The sequence below is a fragment of the Dipodomys spectabilis genome, unplaced genomic scaffold (assembly GCF_019054845.1).
Source record: "Dipodomys spectabilis isolate Male_0828 unplaced genomic scaffold, ASM1905484v1 ptg000089l, whole genome shotgun sequence".
Classification (NCBI taxonomy): Eukaryota; Metazoa; Chordata; class Mammalia; order Rodentia; family Heteromyidae; genus Dipodomys; species Dipodomys spectabilis.
Window position 1 is genome coordinate 2,463,983 of NW_024870766.1, and position 22,288 is coordinate 2,486,270.

At 36.6% G+C, this 22,288-nt stretch overlaps 1 protein-coding gene across 1 annotated transcript; it reads left to right on the plus strand.

Moving 5' to 3' along the window:
• The first annotated feature begins 4,146 nt into the window (after nucleotides 1-4,146).
• Nucleotides 4,147-15,079, plus strand: Bet1 (Bet1 golgi vesicular membrane trafficking protein). Its single transcript, XM_042684769.1, has 4 exons — nucleotides 4,147-4,303; nucleotides 9,062-9,186; nucleotides 11,837-11,893; nucleotides 13,917-15,079. Exons 1-4 carry the CDS (start codon nucleotides 4,285-4,287, stop codon nucleotides 14,070-14,072), a joined length of 357 nt encoding a protein of 118 aa, XP_042540703.1. The 5' UTR covers nucleotides 4,147-4,284; the 3' UTR covers nucleotides 14,073-15,079.
• Nucleotides 15,080-22,288: the final 7,209 nt, after the last annotated feature.

The following is a 22,288-nucleotide window of genomic DNA, read 5'->3' on the forward strand; positions in this document are numbered from 1 at the left end:
TAATATACAAAGTAATACCTTTGGTGTCTGCTGATAGAGAGATGCCATAAAGGAAGTCAAGAAGAGAAAGTCAGCAAATCAGAAAAGTATTACTGAAAGCATGAATAATTTTTAAAGGCATACTAGACTTACACCTGTGGAATGAGAGCTTGGTACAATGATCAAATCTCTTTAACTCTATGAAATGTTCTGAATCTGCTATAGTGACTCAGACTGTGGGAATAAAACAAACCAAATATTGAATATATAAAAATTAGGCCACTTCAGCTGACTGTATAGTTATAGTTAATAACTAACAAGGTAAAAAATGGGTCTTTAGGTTATTGGCCAAAGAGTACTTCTGGGTCCATAAGCTAAGGTAAACTGAGGTAAGATCACTTAGGTACATCTGTGACACAGTCTGGGCCAATTCTAGAAATCAAAAATCATGAGACCATTATCTTGTAAAACAGAAAAAATAAATAACTTTATATTACATAAAACTTGATAACATAGTTTAAAACACAGAAAGCTTACTGAAAATACTATTTTGTTTCAAATATAAAACTAATTGTGCCATTGGGGAAAACAACAACTCAGTAAGTGGAATTGTAAAATTACATGTCTGTCAAGGTATCTAACTGCTATTGGAATAAAACTGTATTGTATACTTCATGTTCCTTTGGCACTTTGATTGTATGAGTGTTATAATTCAATAAATTCATTGAATAAAAATATTATGACTATCAACTTGACTAAATTGATCTTGAATGTTAGGTAATGTGAAACTATTTAAAACAGGTCATGTTGATGTGTTCTAGGCAAAGAAAAACCTTTCTTTTTCTATAATGTTTAGAAATGTCAACAAAGTCTCTACAATTGGAATATTACAAGGCATCCAATACACAGTGCCCATTTTGAATTTTAGCTTCCAGTACTGCTCTAGTGTGGATAGGAATTGGGGTGTGGTGGATGGTTTGGAAGGAATAGATGGCTTACACTTTTTCTCTTCCTTCTTGCCTTTCTTTTAGGACCTCACATGTGCATGAATTTATATTTCCTTTTACTCAATCCATGAGAGCCTAACCCACAATCTTTTCTATATTCTCTAATTTTTCCTTTCATTTTCTCTGCTAAATTGCTATTTCTTTCCAACTTTTTTTTCTCAAGGCCAGGGCAGGTTACTGAAAAAGAGCTTTTGTGTGTGTGTCAGTTTTGGACTTGAACTCAGGTCCTGAGCACTGTTTCTGAGCTTTTTTTGCCCAGCGTTATTGCTTTATCACTTTGAGCCACAGAAACATTTCCATGCTTTCCAGTTAAATTTCTGGTTAATGATAGATAAGAGTCTCACAGGCTTTCCTGCCCTGACTGGCTTTCAAACTGTGAATCTCAGATCTCAATCTCTTGAGTAGCTAGGATTACTGGCAAGAGCTACCAGCACCTGGTGAAAAAAATGACCCTTGTTCAAGGTTCTATACTTACTATGTTTTAGGATTCTGCATCATTGTTTGAAGATTCTTAATTTTACCTTTGGCCTTCTGTTCTGTAAGTGAATTCTGATGGAACAATATTGCATGCACACGCAACATAGATGTATGTATGCTTCTATTGTTCTAGTAAAAATGAGATAATATTCATATATGAGCTACAGTGTACAATTGTGTGATTTTAATGCTTTCAGTTAAATGTTCTTACACTCACATTTAAAACTCTGCTTCACATTATCAAGATGAAGCATAAATTTACATTACTAATTATAAATTTTTATTTTCATTTATCTGAAAAGCACTAATATTAAATGGCAAATAAAACAATATGGAGAGTTAAGGTTATCATGGAAGAAAGAATAAAGCTTTGTGCTTTAGTCTCATTAATTGCTCTTTCTACCCCCATTCTGACTCTTTTATTTTTATTTGAAGTAGGGTTAGTTTTCATTCTGCACTAAGTCCTGAAAATTTGTGGCTTGTTTTATTGGTTTTTTTTTTTAGGTTGGAATTTTGCACCTCATATTTATTAACTTCAGCCAAGAAGCATTACTTCAGTTATAGTAATATTCCTGAGTTTTGGGAAAATATGAACAAATTAGTCCTTTCAAAACAAAAAAAAAATGGTCAAGAACTTTGAAGTAAACCTATTGTCCTTAAACAAAAATGTTTTAAAAATAGTATTATTCCTTTAATAGTATTGCCTTATTTTATTAGATTACACTTTTTATTCTTTGGAAATCACTGAAAATGTATCTATAGTTATGTCAGCTATTATATCAGTACTTTGGCCAACATAGTAAGAGTAACAGCCACATGTTTTCTGTGATAGTTTGGAAACCTTGTCATTTCAGTCTCCAGGAAATCATGTTTTAAGTACCAAATGAGGGATTCAGCAAGCGAATTTTTTTCTGTTGTTTTTTGGTGCCAGCACTGGGCTTTGAACTCAGGGCTATGGTGCTTTCTCTTAATTTTTCACTGAAAGCCTGTACTCTGCTGCCTGAGTCACATGTGGTTAATTGGAGATAAGAGTCTCAGAGACCTTCTTGTCCAGGTTTGAACCCTGATCCTCAGATCCTAGCCTCCTGAGTAGCTAGGATTACAACTCTGAGCAGCTACCACTGAAAGCAAACTAATTATTATTGCATAGACTGTAAGTCAAGCACTATCTGATTTTAGTTTATATTTTCTTACACTTCAAACATAATACTTGAGATACTGAAATTGCCACATGGTCAGTAAATGGGTTAACATTTATTTAGTCAACTTTGAGACCTTAGTATCCTGATTTTCCTTGTTTCGGTCCTGAAGTTTAGTTATACTGATAAAATGAATGGGTAGGAAACAAACAGAAAAAAAGAAAGATTCCAGTATCATACCAAATCCATATTTAGGGCGGGAGGGCAGAAATCTGGTATTGACCTCAACATCTTGAGCTATCTCTTGGCCTTTTTGCTTGTATATAGTCCTCTACCACTGAGCCACAACTCCAGTCTAGCTTTTTTTCCTGGTAATTTAGAGTTTGGACATTTCTTTCCCTGGTGGTTTCAAACTGAAGTCTTCAAGATCCCAGCCTTTTGAGTAGCTAGGATTCCATGTGTAAGCCAAGGGTACCCAACTCAAATCCATATATCTTTTTCATATTCTTGGATCTATAATTGCTATAAGGAATACTTAATATTGTGGTGTAACTTGTGACTTCAAGTCAGTCATCTCCTGGAGACTCTCAAAAGATTAGATACTGAGAATACCCTGGAAAAATAATTGAAGAAAATTACAGGTGCTATATATGGCCAAAACTTTGCCTTCAGTCAGTAATGAAGTTACATATTTGAATTAAACAAATGAAAAGAATGTAGAAAAATGGAAAAAAGATTTCTCTTTGGTCTCTATCTTTATTAGTAATTATTCTTCTGTGTATTAAATCCAGGAATTTTTTTTTTCCTGTCTTTTGGAGGGGAAAGGGAAAGAAGGGGAAGAGAGAGGAGGGGAGAGAAAGGGAGAAGAGGGGAGGAGGGAAGGCGAGAGAGGAGAGGAAGGAGGAGGTTGGAAGAGGGAGAGAAGGGACAAGAGGAGGGAAAAGTGGAGTAGAGAGAGGCGAAAAAAAGGAGTAAGGGAAGGAGAGGGAGGGATGTACGGGAAAGAGAGAGAGGAGTCCCATTTACAATGAAAAATCATGGTTCTTTCTGTAGGTATAACCAACGCATTAAACAGGAATCCCAGGTGACTTCGGGGTTTCTTTGAGAGCACTAAACCTGCCATGAGTCCTATGGTTCCTCTTCAGCTCCTGCCTTGGGTCTCAGATTACGTTTTTAGTCAAATGCGAAACTTGAACGAAGTTTTCTCCTCCCTTGATTGGACTTGGGGTAGATGGGAGTACCAGGCCCTATCAGGAAAGGTAAGCCATCTGTCCTGGAGGCCTCAGAGAGGCAGATCCGGTGGGCTGAGCCTAGAGGTTACCAGGCGGAGCAATAGCGGACAAGGTGCAGGCCAAAGACACTGCAGGTCAAAGAGTTGCAGTCACAGCTCTTCCGGAAACCCCGCCCACTCCTGCAACCGGCTCCTCGCCCCGCCTCCCTGTCCTGTGTGCCTCGTGGACGGAGAACTACACTTCCCAGAAGGCCACGCAACCCTCTCGCATAGCGCGCCAATTAGCGTCCGGTGACGCTATCAGTCAGCGCTGTGTTTAGACTCTCCTGATGTCGTGGCGCTCGGGGACAAGAAGTTGGTGCTCAGCGGGGCCCTGGGACTGAGGGCGAGGTCTGAGTGATCCCGAATCCTCTCCTACCCGCTCCACTCTTTCCGCCCCTCCTCAGGCAGAATGAGGCGTGCAGGCCTGGGTAAGAAGAGGGCTGAGGTTCGAAGTTTGGCAGCTCTAGAAGCTGCCATGCTGGGCCCGGGGCGAGGGAGGAAAACTTAGACTGGTCTCTCTCACCGGTTTGAGCTAGTGAGCCAGCTGTCTGCAGGGAAAATCTCTAGAATCCCTGCCAAGTGGAAACACACCATTTGTCCCAAACCCCAGTGGTTTCCATAAGTTTGATTCAGATGGAAGTTTGGATGGAGGGGGCGGGGGTGGGAGCTTGGATGGGGAGAGAGACAGACAGAGAGGGAGGGAGAGAGAGAGAGGAAGGGAGAGAGAGAGAGAGAAGTTTGGAGAGAGAGAGGGAAAGATGGAAGTTTGAAAGAGGGGGCGGGGAGGAGGAGAACCTGGGCGGGGTATGTACAGGTGCCAACTCTGGGAAGTTGAGGGTTGTAGTCTCAGCTTTGGCTTGGGAAACTACTGTTCTCCCAGCCCAGCCCTGGGTAATCTCTCTGCTGACTCAGGATCTCAGTTTCTGTAAAGTGAAATTTGGGCGTTAGGATATGATAGTGATTGTATTAGTCCTATGACAGTGAGTTACAAAGGTTAATGTATGGGTCTTTGTAGTCCTTGTGTGGAAGTCTGGGTCAAAGGCAATATTATCTAGAACATTTCTTATCTGGACCTTATTCCACTGTTAATGCAAAACAAAGTGGTAAGGTTTGGTGACTTAACCTGTGTTTTTGACTTTGTGAGTTAAGAAGCCAACACACTAAGCGGCAAGGAGATTTTATGGGCCCCTTTAATAACACACAGCAATTACAACAGTATTTTATGCTTCTGAAGCTCTGTATTAAGAGAGCACAGATTTTTAAAGAACGAAATTCTACTATCTCAGAGTACAATGTACTTGGAAATACATGTGAAACTTTCAAAAAACAGGTTATTCTTGGTAACTATTTTTAGTTATTATAAGATTTTAAAAAGGAATCAATATTTTTAATGTCATGTTTAAAGTCAATGAAACTTACCAATGTAAACATTCACTTATTAACACATTAAAGTATCAAAAACAATTTTATTGTCCTATTTTCATTCATATATGTGTGTGTATATATACATATATGTGTTTATATATATATATATATACTGCATTGACTACCTTCTCTTCACCCTCCCCTGGTTCTGCTCTCCTCAATACATCCCCTTTTATATTTGTGTCTTTATTTTTGGAGACACAACCTTTTAAGTGTAGTTTTTTGTTTTCTAAAACCATAGAGGGAAATGAAATTGAAACAACATTCTAATTTCAAAAGGGCTTAGGTTTGTATGCATGAAAACTTTTCTTTTTCATCATCCTTAGTGACAACCATTTATTAACTTGAATAAGCTCAAGCTTTCTAGCCATTTATCAGCTCCCTAGTGGTGCTCTCTCATCTAATTTAGCTGGGGAGTAGGGATGGGTACAAAGAAAAATTATTGTAAATGTAGTATATTTACATCCATATACTAGATCAATGATTTCAAAGCTAGATTACTGTGTACTTTATGAAGACATAGCAAGTTGAAGTGGACATTAAGTAATGAATAATGGGAGAACATAGGACAATGACTGAAAGAAAGGTGTACAACTAGAGTTATGCATGCTGTGCCAAGAAATTATGATTTCATTGTGTGCGTATACACACACACACACACACACACACACACACACACACCACTCCTGGGTCTTGACCTCAAGGCCTGGGCACTGTCCTTGAGCTTTTTTGCCCAAAGTTAGTGCTTTGCCAGTTGAGCCACAGCTTCACTTCTGGCTTGTGGGTGATAAAAGTCATGGACTTTCCTGCATAGACTGTACTGGAACTGTGATCCTCAGATCTCAGCCTCTTAAGTAGCTAGGATGCCACTGGCACAGGCTGATAAAGCCATTTTTCTTAATGGTCACACAGGACTTCATTTTGGAAATCTTTCTCTGTCAAACCAAGGAATACATATTTCATTAATAGGCCCTTGACTCCTTTGAATGTTTTATGCAACCATGTTCCTTGTTAAGTTGCAGGGGAAAAAACTTGAGAATTTTTAGTTCTAAGCCCTAGCTGTACCATATGTGGGAAGATTTTAAATTAGATTTTTCAACTAAATTTTAGAGTCTCTGGAAACTTCCTTTTTCTTTTTAAAGATTACATATAGGTGAGAGGGAAGGTGATTAAGTATTACTATAATTTACATTGGTGTAAAATAACAGGCTTTTTAAAGAATTTTCAGTGTCATAATTTGGGGTAATAATCTGATAAGGTATTCATGTGTGCATTACTCATGAGTTGCTATATAAGTAGATCTAGTCATTGGTAGACCCTTCCTGGAGAAGTAGCATTTTACATTTGTCTCAACTGACAAAGGGATCTTCAGTATATACTAACTTTGCTTTAACATTTCATAGCAACAATTCATGTTAAAAGTACTGGCTGCTTGGAATACCAATTTAGTGTTTTGTTTTATTAATTTATTAATTTTTCCCAGTTGTGGGCCTGGATGCTGTCCCTGAGCTCATACCTACTGCTCTATCACTTTGAGCCACAGTTCCATTTCTGGTTTGGGGGTGGTAAATCAGAGATAGGAGTCTCTTGGACTTTTCTGTCCAGACTGGTTTGGAACCATGATCCTCAGATCTCAGCATCCTGAGTTACTAGCGGTAGGCATGCAGTTCAGTATTTTATTCCTCGGGGGGTGGGTGACAGTTTGAAGGAAACCATATTTTTGAAATGTACATTGAACAATTTCTAGACAACAAATGAGAAGTTTACTGTGAAAATATAGAACAGTTTTTTTAAAAAGCTCCTTAAAATTATAATTAAGATAAAGAAGGAAAATAAAGCAAATAACATTAATTTAGAATGAATTTCTTGATGAGGTTGTTGAGTGATTCAACTATATGCAATTAATTGTTGAGAAAATGTTATATACCCAGATCTTTAGTCACCTAGGTAGGAAGCATTGCCTTTTCCCTCAATAGACCTTATTAAAGGAGATTTTCCACATAGTATGACTTAGTAATAAAATAAGAATTCATTATAAGTAACATTTCTTTAATTGGGAAAAATATGCCCAGTTCCTACATTTTTAACTTATATAATAACATATTTGGAGGACTTCAGGAATAGTATATCAGCAACTGAGGGAAAATTTTGTCTATGCAGCATTTTCCTCAGTTTGGAATATACTTGTTCAACACTTTGTTACAGTTTTAATGGCGGTGTCTGATGCATATAAAGTGCTCATTAGGCACAGGGGAAGAAAGAAAGATGAGGCACGCCTCTCAGTGAAGAATATAATCCCACTCTTGCTAAAGCTGAATAGTAGTGTTTTGTTCCTTAATCAGTTCATTTATAAGAATTCATTGTGTATGTGTTTATGGGGAATTATGAGTGAAACAAACTTAGTTATTACTCTTGTAGCAATGGAGAAAAATATTAACATAAACATTGTAACATTTCAATCCAGAGAGCAATATTAATGTTATAAACAATCAGAACTATGTAGTTTTGCTGCTCAGAGAAAGTAAAGTTGTACTGTCTCACCCCTTGCTTCAGCTAATAGTCCTTCCTGCTAACCCCTGTCCTTCCAGCTCTTACTGCCACTCCATCAGCTTTTCGAGTTTATTAAAGCTTATTGTTTGAATAGCATCCTTTTCTCCTACCTTCTCAGTCCACTGGTAAATCTACTTCAAAGCCAGGCCAATACAGCCTCAGCATTCATAATTTCAACCATTATTCAAGCAACCCAATTTTGGAGTTCTCTTTTTCCTCAGCCCCAACACTATAAATATCTAGCTGTAGCTGAGCCTGACCATGTGGCTTCTGAAGGCTAGACTAACTAGTACTTTAGAAAGAGCACACATCTGGGGAGATTGAAGCCATTACAAATTTTTGTTAAAATCAGGTTTATTTTATCCTCCTCTCAATCTTGAGCAATCCTAACACTTTATCTTCATTATTCTCCTTAGTTTTTATTCCAGGTTATCACCATTGTTTAGCAGATAGACCATCTTCCTTCTTTACCAAAAAAATTAATGGCAGTATTTTATTTATTTATTTTTAACTAGGTAAAGGACACCTTTCTTCATAAATTCCAGAACAATGAGCATGCATTGACTGACTAAGGCTCGTGGTACCTGCTATTCTGATGAGTGTCTAGTACCACATTTAAATAGGGTAATGAGGCCTGTCTTCTCAAGGCCCCAAGAAGATAGGTAGCATCTGAGAGAACAATAGATCTGACACAGGTCGCTCCTCAGATACATTTGGCAAATGGATGAAACTACAGAACTTGCAGCTAATGTTTCCATAAGTTATTCTGTCCCCTTAAGCTTCAGCTTTTGTATTCCATTCCCTGGAGTACTGAAGTCTCAATGAGAAATAGATGCTGGCAAAAGACTCCATCTACATTAGTTCCCCTCTCACATGATATCTTCCTTTTTCTTCATAGCCCAAATTCTTCAACAGGCAATTAATACTACTTCCTTAAAGTATATGTTCCAATTGTGCAGGAAGTGTCTCCCAAATATTCTGGTATATGAGTGCCAAGCAACCAATAAATGTGTATTGAAGAGAACTGAGGGTATTGAAAAGAATCCTGATCTCAGGTTATGGATTTTAAAAATAAACTTAGAGTATGAAAACTGTAGACATGCATGGTCTGCAACGCCCTCCAGGGGTCTTTTTTGGTTCTTTTCTAACTGTTTGGCTTTCAAAAGTGACCTCTGTTTTTGCTACCCTGCATGTCTGACTGCCATTTGCAGGTGAAGGAGCACCTCCTGGCAACTATGGGAGCTATGGCTATGCTAACAGTGGGTATAGTGCCTGTGAGGAAGAAAATGAGAGACTCACTGAAAGTCTGAGAAACAAAGTAACAGCTATAAAATCTGTAAGTATGGAATATACATATATTACTTTGTACACATATATGTATACTTATGAATTATGTGTTTTGGTGTCATACTAAGGAGTAAGTATGAATACAGTCATTGAGTGAATTGCACTCAGATTTTAGGGAGGCTCAGAAATGGCACATCTTGTTTAATTCTTCTTTAATTCTTTTTTCAAACTCCAACCTTTCTTTTCCTGTGGCAGTAATCTAAAAACACTACATATTTTCTGTAATAGTTCAAAAAGAGCAGTTCCATCTTCCAGCCCAAGTAGCTATTGAAGTTTTTTCTAGTCCCCTAAGGTACAAATCTTCATCTTCTGTGTTTCTACTTTGAACCTCATTTCACTCTTAACATTTTCTCATGATTCTCTTCTTCATGGCTGCTTTTCTGGGTTTTGACATGATCCATTAGGAGAGCCCCTTACTCTGTCAATTGTGGCTGAGCTATGTACTGCTGCTACAGTCATCATTGTAGAATGTTCTTAAAATTACATCTGGCCCTCCTAGAAGTCTTTGGTTTATTCTGTGATTAAATAAACAAGGTCTACCTCTGGGGCTTAGTTCTTCAAAGACTGGCCCCAGCTTTTCAGACCTTATGTCTCATACAGAACACAGATGTATTTTCTGCCAGACAAATGGGGGTGCTCTTCATGCCATGCCTTTGGTCATACTGTCCCTTGTCTTGCTTATCCTCTTCCTCCTTATGTTGGCTGAAGTTAGGTTCTTCCTGAAAGGCCCCACTTTGCTGCACACTACTTCCTTCCTCTAAGCCTCTGACTACTACATCTAAAAGCAATTTATTTCCTGATGGGTGGGGGGAGGGTCGGGGGGATGATGGGAAGGGGAAATAAAGGAGGAGGCTACAATGTTTGATAAGAAATGTACTCATTATCTTGCCCATGTAATTGTAACCCTCTGTACAGTATTTTCACAATAAAAGAAAAAAAAAGAATAACAAAAAAAGAAAAGAAAACAAGACTATTTGTGTCATTTCTATATCAATTTCTGCATAGTGATTTACATTGGAATTATATGCATATAAAAATGATTTGCATATAAAAATGATTTTCAGGATGTAGGGTTTTATTTTAAACCTTCTTTTATTATACATGGAATCTTACATAATTCTTTATCAATGGTATTAATTGAATAAAGTATTGAATAAAGGAGTAACACAAAGATGATTTTAATAATGCATATGATCAATTTTGCATTGCAATAAACATATTATGCTCTTACATAGCATTCAGAAGAAGCCCATGCTGCCAAGCCTTAATTGTTATTTCATTACAATACTTGAAACATCAAATTGTGTTCAGCCTAGACTATTATTTGTGAAACAGAATATTGTTTTTCCAAGTCATAGTAAAGCCAAAAGAGTTGATCTATCATATTGCATAACGTTAATAATTTAGAAAGTATAACATTTGGGAGGACATAAGAATTAAATGCCTCTTAAAGACAAAACTAATATTGGACATTGAGATTCTTTGTTATGAGAAAGCTGTTCTATCCTGGAAATTTCTTTTGTTGGCATGAATGACACTTGTTGCAAGTTTGTTGGGTAATGACCTGTAATTTGTTAAACTTGGAGGAAATGCTTATGTTTTGGTCTCTATAATAGTGATAGGGTTTTGTGTTATCCCATATGCTTTTATAATAGTTCCAAAAGATTTGCAGCAATGGATTGTTGTGTTTTGTTTTGTTTTGGTTTGTTTTTTTGGTCAGTCATGGGGCTTGAACTCTGGGCCTGCGCACTGTCCCTGTGCTCTTCAGCTCAAGGCGAACGCTCTACCGCTTGAGCCACAGTGCCACTTCTGGTTTTCTGGTGGTTTATTGGAGATAAGAGTTTCACGGACTTTCCTGCCCTGGCTGGCTTTGACCCATGATCCTCAGATCTCAGCCTCCTGAGTAGCTAGGATTACAGGCGCCCGGCTTGGATTGTTTTTATTTAAATACTTTGTTTTGTAAACCATTAGATTCATGTCTTAGCAATCACCATTAAACAAATCCCACATAGGTTTGAATAAGCCAGAGCCTTTCTTTAATCCTCACTTTGGATATAAAATTATTAGGTTTTAGTTTGCATAGCAGATGTAATTGCCTACCTAAACTATAGTTGTTTATAGCGTCATACTCTTTCTGCATGGATACAGGATATGGGTATTACTAACTTTGTAAATTATTTTCAAATTATATTCTAAAGAAAAAGATCTTTAATAATCTAAGTAATCAGTATCAACATAATCAAAGTAATGCTGGCAGATATTAATATCAAAATACTTATATCTGTATTTGCTACAGGTCCTTATGTAGCCTTTGAAATGAAAGAAGGAAGTGTGCAGGTAGATACTCCTATGTGAATAAAATAGAGAACAAAAAATGCAAGAATAAGAGAATCAGAGAGAATAGTGAGACAGAATTGATTATTACAATGAAATCAGAGTGAATAGGAGAGAAAATTATTTTCCCACTAATTTTAGTGGACAATGTATCTGAAGAAGAGATAATATTTTGTATTTCTAGAATTCTAGAATAGAGCTTTATTAGGGAACATATGTATGCTTAGAATACCATTACTACTTTTATTTTACAATACTTGAATACCTTTATATGAGTAGTAATGTGTCTGCTTTCTTCTTTATAGCTTTCCATTGAAATAGGCCATGAAGTTAAAAATCAAAATAAATTACTAGCCGAAATGGTAAGTTGTTATGATTTTAACTTTACAAAATTTGATCTAGCATTCTCACATTTGGTTTGTTAACTAAGAATAATAATGTTTTGATTTTTTATGTGTTTTTAACACACCTACAGAGTATAAATCCTGGATTTTCCACTCTATGTATCTAGTCAGTTGTAATAGTTATAATATTTATATTTGCAGTTTTTGTCTTGCCTAATGTAAGTAGAAATGGAAGGTGGAAACCAACTTACGTACCATTCTGTGTTTAGAAGCATTGTTAAAAACTCAAGACAAATGATTATTTTGAATGGTTTTAGAAATTTCTGTGGGTAAAGACTACTACTAGTAATTTACTAACCCAGCAGTCTTAAAATCTTTGCTTCTAGCCAACCAAATGCCTTTCATTTAATGGAAATTTACTTTAGATTCATGTCTTAGCAATGACCACGAAACAAATCCCACATAGGTTTAAATACACTAGACCCTTTAATCTTTGGATTTAAAATTTCTCAGAATCTTCCCTTGTTTTTCCACATTTTAAAATTTTGTACTATTCAAAAGTTTATATTGATAGCAGTATTCTTATTATGCTTTGTACTAGAGTCATCTAAAGTACACTTTGAAAATGGATACACCAGCTGGCTGCCGGTGGCTCATGTCTGTAATCGTAGATACTCAGGAGGCTGAGATCTGAGGATCACAGTTCAAAGCCAGCTCGGGCAGGAAAAGTCCACAAGGCTCTTATTTCCAATTAACCACTCAGAAAACTGGAAGTGACACTGTGGTTGAAGTGATAGAGCGCTAGCCTTGAGCTGAAGAGCTGAGGGACAACACCCAGGCCCAGAGTTCAAGCCCCCATGGCCAACAAAAAAAAAAAAAAGAAAGAAAGAAAGAAAGAAAATGGCTATGCGTAGTTCTTCAGAATAACTCATTCAGAATGTGTATGTCTGTGTTAATCCTGGAGCTTGAACTTTGAGCCTGGGCTGTGCTCCTGAGCTCAAGACTAGCATTCTGCTACTTGAGCAGAGGCCCACTTTCAGCTTTTTGGAAGGAATAGTTTCTTGAAGATAAGTGCTCATGGATTTTCCTGCCAGGGCTGTCTTCAAACCTAAATCCTCAATCTCAGCTAAGATTAGAGTCATGTGCTGCCCACCCTCCTAGCTCTCACTGAAAAATTTAGGGAACAGGGGATAGGCATGTATCTTTTTTTTTTTTTTTTTTTGGTCAGTCATGGGGCTTGAACTGTGGGCCTGAGTGCCGTCCCTCAGCTCTTCAGCTCAAGGCTAGGGCTCTACCACTTGAGCCACAACGCTACTTCCAGTTTTCTGGTGGTTTGTTGGAGATAAGAATTTCAAGGACTTTCCTGCCCCTGCCAGCTTTGAACTGTAATCGTCAGATCTCAGCCTCCTGTAGCTAGGATTACAGGCATGAGCCACTGGTGCCCAGCATTAGGCATGTATCTTTTGAAAACAGCATCCTCTTTCCTGATTCTGATAAATAATCCCTATGAAGAACCAAGTATCTAAAGAGGGTAGCTATGACAGAGGCTATGCTATGTAGAATCTTACGGCAGACCTTGTTTTAGGATATTGAGATTTCAATAAAAGTGTGATATTTTTCCTTTCCACTGTCACATGATTAACTTTTAATAGACTTCACTATACTTCAAAGTCACTATTAATCAAAAGGTGTTAAGAATAAAGGCATTCTAGCCTTTAATATGATACTGTATTAAATTTTGAACGAATTCTTGTCTAGGGTAGCAATTAACTGACTGACTATACCAAGCAGGAAAAATCTCTGTAATGCACAAAACAGAAGAAACCTCTATGGTAATGCACAAACATTACCTTTATTGTTAATGGTTTTTCTTCTACATAATTAGAATTAAAAAAAAAAACCTAGACAGTTTGTGAAATGTTTTACTGGAGAAAAAGAGAGCCTTTTAACAAATGTACAGTAATGACAGTCCTACTTAATTACTTGAATATGCAAATGTAGAACATTAAAATTTCAGAATTATGTTTCTATTCTCTCCTAGGATTCACAATTTGATTCTACAACTGGATTTCTGGGGAAAACTATGGGAAAACTGAAGATTTTATCCAAAGGGAGCCAAACAAAGTTACTGTGCTATATGATGCTGTTTTCACTGTTTGTCTTTTTTGTCATTTATTGGATTATTAAATTGAGGTGATGCAAATAAATGTGAGTCTGGAATTTATTCCAGCTAATGGCTTGAAATACCACTTTGTTAAAAATCAGCATAAAAACATTCCTCACTCTCAAATAGTATAGCCTTTTCCATTCAAGATTATTGGATTCTACTTCTTTTATAAATCACATTAGTAAGGCAATGCTTTTTAATACTGTTTCTTACTGACTCATTTTAACCCCTATTTTCAGGGGTATTGAGATGGCCTGAGATCAGTGGTTTACCAGTTTTTGTTTTCCCATTTTACTGTTAAATTGAGTAGCAGAAGAATATGTGTTGTCACCATAAATGTAACTTATGTTGCATGTAAAGAAACTAGTGGGGGAGCAATATAATGCCTGGAAAGAACCTGATATCAAACTCCTGAGGTAGTGAGCCAGAATATGATAGATTGGTAATTTTATTTCCCTCATATGTCAACAACTATGATGATCTGCTTTCCCTTCCTCCTTTGGCAAAACCTGTGGGCCATTTTCTTTTTACCTAACACTTTCTCATTAATTTTGATTATATGATTCTTCTGTCTTTGTCCAAAACCCTCCTTCTTTAATAAAACTTCCACATGCTACTAGTACGGCCAAAATTTCATGTGTATCCATATAGTTATTGTTTTATATTGATTTTAAAAAATCCATGGACTTTCTTTATTATAGCTTCATGGTTTTACCTACTTAGGTAGGCAATTTGATTATCATTTGTAACAGAATTTAAGTGAAATTAAATAATTGCTAAGCTGTGAGTGGAAATCAGATGTTTAAGCAAAATGAATTGCCCTGCTTTATTATGTGCTGAACATAGCTATGAAAATACTCAGGCATTCAAGTTGGAGTCAAGAGGATTGTTGTTTTAATCATCATATTTGTAGCAAGTGTGACCAAGATGGATATGGGTGGAAAAGAAATACTAAATTCTGTGAAAATACTCTGTATTGGTCCTGTTTTGGAATAACCTATTTATAGTTTCTAGAAATAAATTTTTATGGGGATATATTAACTGACTCTGTTGAATCTTTGCTTTAGCCCTAGCTGCTTGACATAGAATCTGAAAAAAACAATGTTCTGAAGACTTGGGTTCTGATCAGTATCAAGCAAAGTTAACATTTCTTTTTTGTCTGAGCTTGCTTCAAACAATTATGGCTGTCTTGCCTACAGTTTCCAAAAATCTCTTGAATTCTTTATATTTCTATTGATTCACTCTGCAATCCTTTTGATCACGAATTCCTTGTCAGTTCAACCTTAGTTTTATGGAGACATTGTCTTCATTTGGGTCTCCATTTTACTGGTAAAAGTATAAGACCTTTGTGAAATAAGTGGCAGACAGACTGAGGTGTAAGAGAAAAGACACTTGTTTGAGCGAGATGACCTGTGCTCATCAGATCTTTAATCTTTCACTCCCTCAGTGCTCTTAGCCTCAGTTCCTTCATTATAGCACCTTTTTCATAGAATTGTGACAAGTAGCCTTAGGTTATATAGTGGAAACAACTTGGCATATATGATAGTCAATAAATGTTAGTGTGTCCACTCTCAGTAACTGTTAGTCCTCAGTAGCAAGAACAGAAGCTAAATGTTAGAGGAGAGTTACTTTAAGGGTGTAAGTTTTGAGGAGAAGATGAACCTCCAGTGGTTTCTCTTTTAGGAATTTTAACTACTCTGTCAATTATGTAACACCAGAGGTCATGGACAGTAATTGAAGTTAAAAAAAGAAGAAGAATTGCAGTCAGTACAATCAAAAACCTCTTGCTGCTGGGCACCAGTGGCTCATACCTGTAATCCTAGCTACTCAGGAGGCTGACATCACAGTTCAAAGTCAGCTTGGGCAAGAAAGTCAGCGAGCCGCTCATCTCCAATAAACTACTCAGAAAAAGCTGAAAATGTCACTGTGGCCTCAGTGGTACAAGCACTAGCCTTGAGCACAGAGAGGCTCAAATACAGAGCCGGAGTTCAAGCTCCAAGACTGACAAAAAACACCATTTTTGGGCGTTCATTTTGATAAGTATTTTATATGATCATATACGCATAGCTATTGAGCCCTTGTGATCCTCTCCTATTTCTTTCTTTTACCTTTTTTCTTTTTTGTCTTTCCTTTTTTCTTTAGTTTATTCCCCTTTGTCACTGTTTTTGATTTCTGTACCCTTTGTCTTATATATGTTTATTTGATTTGGGGAAGCAAAGGGGAAGCACAGAAGAGGTAGAACAAAGGGTGAACCAATTCAGCAGTGATACTAGACATTATGTTGGAAATGAGCTATACAAAGAGACCCAGGAAACAATTTAAAGATAAGAGAACATAAGGGAATCACCAACAGAAACAGGCCATTGAAGTCTTAAGGAAAACAGTGATAGCAAGAGAAGGGCATATTTTAGAATTAAAGTTAGCTGTTTTATGAAAATACTTAGCTGTGTTACAACACTGTGAATAAAGTTGGGTATTATAAAGGAGGTAGTGATTTCAGGTAAAGGGAGTTAGGGTGATATAAAAGTGTTCTTATCACCACATTGTTCAACATTTCATATTTTGATTTTTTTTGAACTGTGCAAAACTTGACATGTCTTATCATATCTCTGTTAGCTATGATGCTGGCAGGTGAAACTGGCCTTTGCTTCACTGGGGATCTTTCTGCCAACAAGTGCTTCTTTCTTCTTGGAGACACCCCTCCCCACCCCACACACACTAGGAAAAATCACTGCTACAAATTAAATTTGGGAAAAATATAAAGTATAGCAAAGTTCTAGTTCTTTATAATTGTTTAGAAGCTCATTATTAATTCTGTAAACATTTATCCTTGCAGTTTTCTGACAAGTTGCTTGTAATAGTTCAGTAGACAAAATACTCAGCTATTACAACTTGCTATTATTGAATAATCTGTTCAAGCAGCAAGACTTGGTGATGTTTGGGTGGAGTATTATATACTCTACATTTTAAATGTGAAACAAATTCAGAAAACAGTTTATAAAGATCCAAGATGTCCAAGTTTCCCCTGAAACATCTAGTCACTGCATTTCAGTAGGGGTTGGTTCTTAGAAGTATGCCAAACACATTGGGCAAATAATAGAAAATACAGCTTACACCTGGATGCCAAGTCTACAAACAAGTATGGGGAATTATTTGTATTTTGATGGAATTCAAATTGGTTTATCAACTAATTCTTGGCTGTTACTTGAACTGAGAAGGAGCGTTAGCTAAGTATTCAACATTGTCTGCATCAGAAACTTGAAGCAGAGAAAGAATCCTTGCACCTGCATCCATAAAATGCTTCTGGTTTCTATAAAATAAACAAGTTTCCCTAATATTTAAAATTAGATACATACTGAGTTTGAGAGAAGGTTGAACATTGTGTGGTAATTTGAGTCCATTTACTCAGGAAGTGATACATCAGGCCATACTGATATTTGTTTAGTGGGATGCAACATAATATCATGGGTAAGACTGAAAACTATGAGGCCACATTATCTGAGCATAAACCTGCTCATCTGTTCCTGGCTCTGGTTTGATGACCTCCCAATCTTATCTGTAAATCAGAAACATTTTACATAAAGATAGATATTGCTCCTACTCTCATAAGCTTAGTGTTATAATTAAATACTACTGGAGAGCTCGGAAAATGTGGTTAATTGTTGCCTTTGTCTCTCCGGACTGGTACCCCTGGGATTCTGATCTGTTAAACCAGCTTTGGCTTCTTCTCCAAATACACTGCCAGGAATAAAAAAGAAAAAAAAAAAAACAGCTGTCTTTTTTGGAATGGTTCATCATTTTCTGGAAATTAACTCATTTAGGTTTCTTTGCATCCTCAGCAATCTAATGAAATTACTTTGAACTTTTTTTGTTTTTCTGTTGCTTTTAATTTTAGCTTATATAGCTCATTTTGGCTATTAGCGTAAGAACAGACCTTTGACCCTCTGAAAGCAGAAATTTGAAGTGAAAGAAACAAAATACCTGTGGAGGCATCAATTACCTATTTAGTATAAAATGTGGACTATTCAGTTCTATTTATTTTGTACCATCTAGATGTTATTCTTGCACCAGCACTGTGCTACTTTAATCAGTACAGTCTCGTAGTGTTTTTAATAGCCAACTGATATTGTTATCTATTTGTTCTGTATGAAAAACAGACTCTGACATATTTTAATAAATCATAGTGGCTTTGATAAGAATCGTTAATTTATAATCTCTGTAGGGGAAATTAAGCTCAACATTTTATTGTTGAAATGTTGAGTTTTTACTTCAAAACATTTCTCATTTTATATTTCTCATATCTTTAGTGGTACAGTGGCAAACAAGTTCTTGCAGTGATGGGTCAAGATGATCTATAGTAATATCTATAGTAATTTTTATTTCTGCAGTGAAAATAGTCCCACTCCGCTTGATTTCAAGCACAAATGTGTCATCACTGAGCAAAGGTTTATGAAAGTACATGCATCATTGGCTCTTATGGGCTGGTACAAACTAGCTCCAGTACAATCTACAACATTAGATTTGTATTTGTATTAGTGTGTGTGTGTGTGTGTGTGTGTGTGTGTGTGTGTGTGTATGTTTGTGTGTGTGTGTGCAAGAAATGGGGCTTGAACTTAGGGCCAGAGTGATCTCCCTTAGGTTTTTCACTCAAGAATGGGCATTCTGCCACTTGGGCCATGTTTCCACATCCAGCCTTTTGGTAACTAACCAGAGATAAGAATCTCATGGACTTTCTTGCCCAAGCTCGCTTTAAACCACAATAATCAGCTCTCAGCCTCCTGAGTAACTAGAATTACAAGCATGAGCCACCAGCACTTGACATATATACAGAGTGCCTGGGGCTCACAGGTGATTGTAGTCAGCCAGGGGAAGAAAAGTCTGTGAGACTTTTATCTCCAGTTAACCAGCAAAAGGCTGGATATAGAGCTGTGGCTCAAGTGATAGAATACTAACCCTGGGCACAGAAGCACAGGGACAGTGCCCAAGCCCCAGTACTGACATAAAGTAAATAAAATAAATAAATTTTTAGAAAGGGAAAAGAAGTAGACTTTTTTGGGGGGGGAGAGGGGGGTCTGGTCGTGGGGCCTGAACTCTGGGCCTGGGCGCTGTCCCTCAGCTCTTCAGCTCAAGGCTAGCACTCTACCACTTGAGCCACAGCACCACTTCTGGCTTTTTTACTTTTTGCTTATGTTGTGCTGGGGAATCGAACCCAGGGCCTCATGCATGCAAGGCAAGCTCTCTACCACTGAGCCACCTTCCCAGCCCCTAGACATTGTTTCTTTAAGAGACTCTCTCCTATAACAGAAAAAAACTCAAGTGACATGAAGTTAAATGAGAAATTAACTTACAAAGAATGTTTTTTAAAAGTACATTTGGAAGATCATTTGTACATTTTACATGTGTAAACTTTTTTTTCAATTTGTATGGGAAAACTCTCATTCAATTTCCTGACCCTCTTATTCCTTGGGTAATTTAAATGTATAAGGATAACATAGGAACAAGAACATTATGTGTAGTTTTGTTTTCTTCATGCTTTTTCTCCAGTAAAATGTTGGAGCATGTGTGTGCAAGGTTATTCTGAGAATTTCTTACCGTGTTCTCTCTCAGAATGCACTCCTGTGGTCATTAGAAGGAAGGCCTGTTTTCCCTTTTATTACAGATTTTTACCAGAACACTTGAAGGTCCACCATAAAACTGGAGAAATTTGCAAAATTCTATGCCCAAAATTCTAAGCCCAGCAAATATTTTCCACCAACCAAAACATATTTTATATGTGAGACTCTAAAGCTCATGTAAGCTTAAATGAATCATTTATAATTTAAGTAGCTGAAGTAAAATGTAAAATATGACCACATTATTGTAAATACAACTATGAAGTTTTATATTGCTTAAAAGGGAAATAATGTTTAATATATTCTTTTAAATAACAAAATCAACCACAGACTTCAACAAGGGTGAGTATTATATAATTTCATTTTTTAATTTTACTATTCTTTTTCAAATATCTGTGATCATGGTACAATTTAGAATGCCCAACTGAATCTAATTTTATTAGTATTTGTGGATTATTTGAAATTTACAATGAACTTGGAACTGGGAAGGAAAAAAACAAAACAGCATTCAAAAATTTTATATAAAGCATGTTAACATTAAAAAAACATTTTATCGCTCAGGCCCAGAGTTCAAGTCCCATGACCGACCCCCCCCCAAAAAAAAATTTATGTCACTAATTTAAATTTTAAAGGAATATGATAATTACTAATTTCATCTGAGTGATGAATAAAGAGTTGTAGGAGCTCTGCAGTTCAATGCAATCCCATTTTGCCCCTTAGTAGATGAATGATCAAGAAAATATGGTACATATATATGCAATGGGATTCTATACTTCCATCAGAAAGAATGACACCACCCCATTTGTAAGGAAAGGAATGACTAGGGAAAAAATTATATTAAGTGAAGTAAGCCAGACCCAAAGAAACATAGGTCCCATGGTTTCCCTTATTTGAAATAATTAGTATACGTCTAGGATAACCTTAGCAGATGAGCAGAATAGCTCAATAGCTATGTAAATATGACCATATAAGATGATGCTAAGTGAAATGAACTCTTAAGATATGGACACAAGAGGTTTTGCTTTGTTGTAGTTGTTTTTAATGTACTATGTAATTTCTTGTTTCTTTTGTGTTCTTCCCCCTATGGCTTATCCCCTATTGTCACTGTATTTGATTTTGGTACCCTGGATATTATATATACCTTTATCTGAATTAGAAAGAGAAGAGGAACAATAAAATTGTGAGACAAAAGACAAGAGGGGACTCAATACAACAGCAATACTCACAAAACAATATGTTGGAAATGATCTGTACAACTTGGAGGGGGGAGATTGGGGTGGAAAGAGAAAGTGGGAAAAAATGAGGGAGGGAGTAGCATGTTTGACAAGAAATGTATTTATTACCTTACTTATATAACTATAATCCCTCTGTACATCACCTTGAAAAAAATTTTTAAAAAAATAAGAAGAGCTAAAAAAAAGAGTTGTAGAAGCAGGTAACTTATTAGGCTTTCTGCATTATTTAATAATTCATTTACCTTAAACTACATAAGAAACTTACTTTTCAGGAAACTGGAGGTTGAGTATTATATTTGATAACTGTATACATTTCAGAAAAGCTACTGTAATAAAATATTTTAGGTTATTTATAGTTTATATGTCATTTATTTTTAAATCTGACATTTTAATTTTACAAAATTATTTTTGTTGATATACACACAAAACAGTTACAAAAACACATCTGTGAAAAAGATCTTTATTATTAGATTAAAATTATTTAAATAAGTAATGGATTATCTTCTAGAGTACTCAGAAATGTTTTTGTCTTTCAAAGGAGATCCTCCTACCCAGACCCCCCATGTAACCGAGATGGGAACACAACAGATGGGAACACAACAGAGACTAGCTGAAGTGAGATTTTTGTTAACGTTTGCATGACTAACATTAAACTATGGTCCTTCTAATCTCGTGAATAATTAGGGTTGAATAGTTGGGATTGCAAGTGACAGGCAGTGGCTTCTTAGGGGCAGTCTGGCCACAAAGTCTATAATAATCACATACAGCAGTGCCTCTCTCATTCACCATAACATTATATACTGTGTAAAAAAGATTTTGTCTACCTACCACCACAAAACGAGACTATAAGCAGAAATAGGGTCTTTGGAGATTACTGTGCTTAAGACAAAGTAACAGCAAGTTAAATTAGCTTTATCCAAAGACAGGAAAGAAGGAAGTGTGCTTAGCACTGACACTGAAGAATGTCATGGGGACACAGGCAGCCATTGATTGAGTGATGTCCCTACAAGCAAAGGAACAGCAATTGCCAGCAGTTACAACAAGCTAGAAGGTAGCAAGGGAAGACCTCCCTACTGGCCTTCAGGAAGAGCATGAACCTGCAAATAACTTTATTTTGAAGTTCTGTCCTCCATAATTGTGGCAAATGAGGTCTTGTTGTTTTACGTTCACATCTTGTGGTGTTTCATAGCATCTCTAGGAAATTAATACATTACCAATGCAGCACCTATGGGCTACAGAGGAGAGCCTAGCTGCCGTTCTGGGCACACAACACTGAGACTCTGCAAGGCAAAGTACAGGGCCCTGGATGTCACATTGTCATTTGTGCCAGCCAGAGCCTGTATAGCAAATGGAAATTCTAGATAGATTTATTCTAGATAGCTTTACACTTGTTCTTCCT

Bases quoted from the DNA above. Each gene is read 5' to 3' on its own strand.
- Bet1 (XM_042684769.1), top strand. The intron at 9,187-11,836 runs GTAAGTATGGAA...TCTTCTTTATAG, and splicing joins AAGTAACAGCTATAAAATCT to CTTTCCATTGAAATAGGCCA. The intron at 11,894-13,916 runs GTAAGTTGTTAT...ATTCTCTCCTAG, and splicing joins ATAAATTACTAGCCGAAATG to GATTCACAATTTGATTCTAC.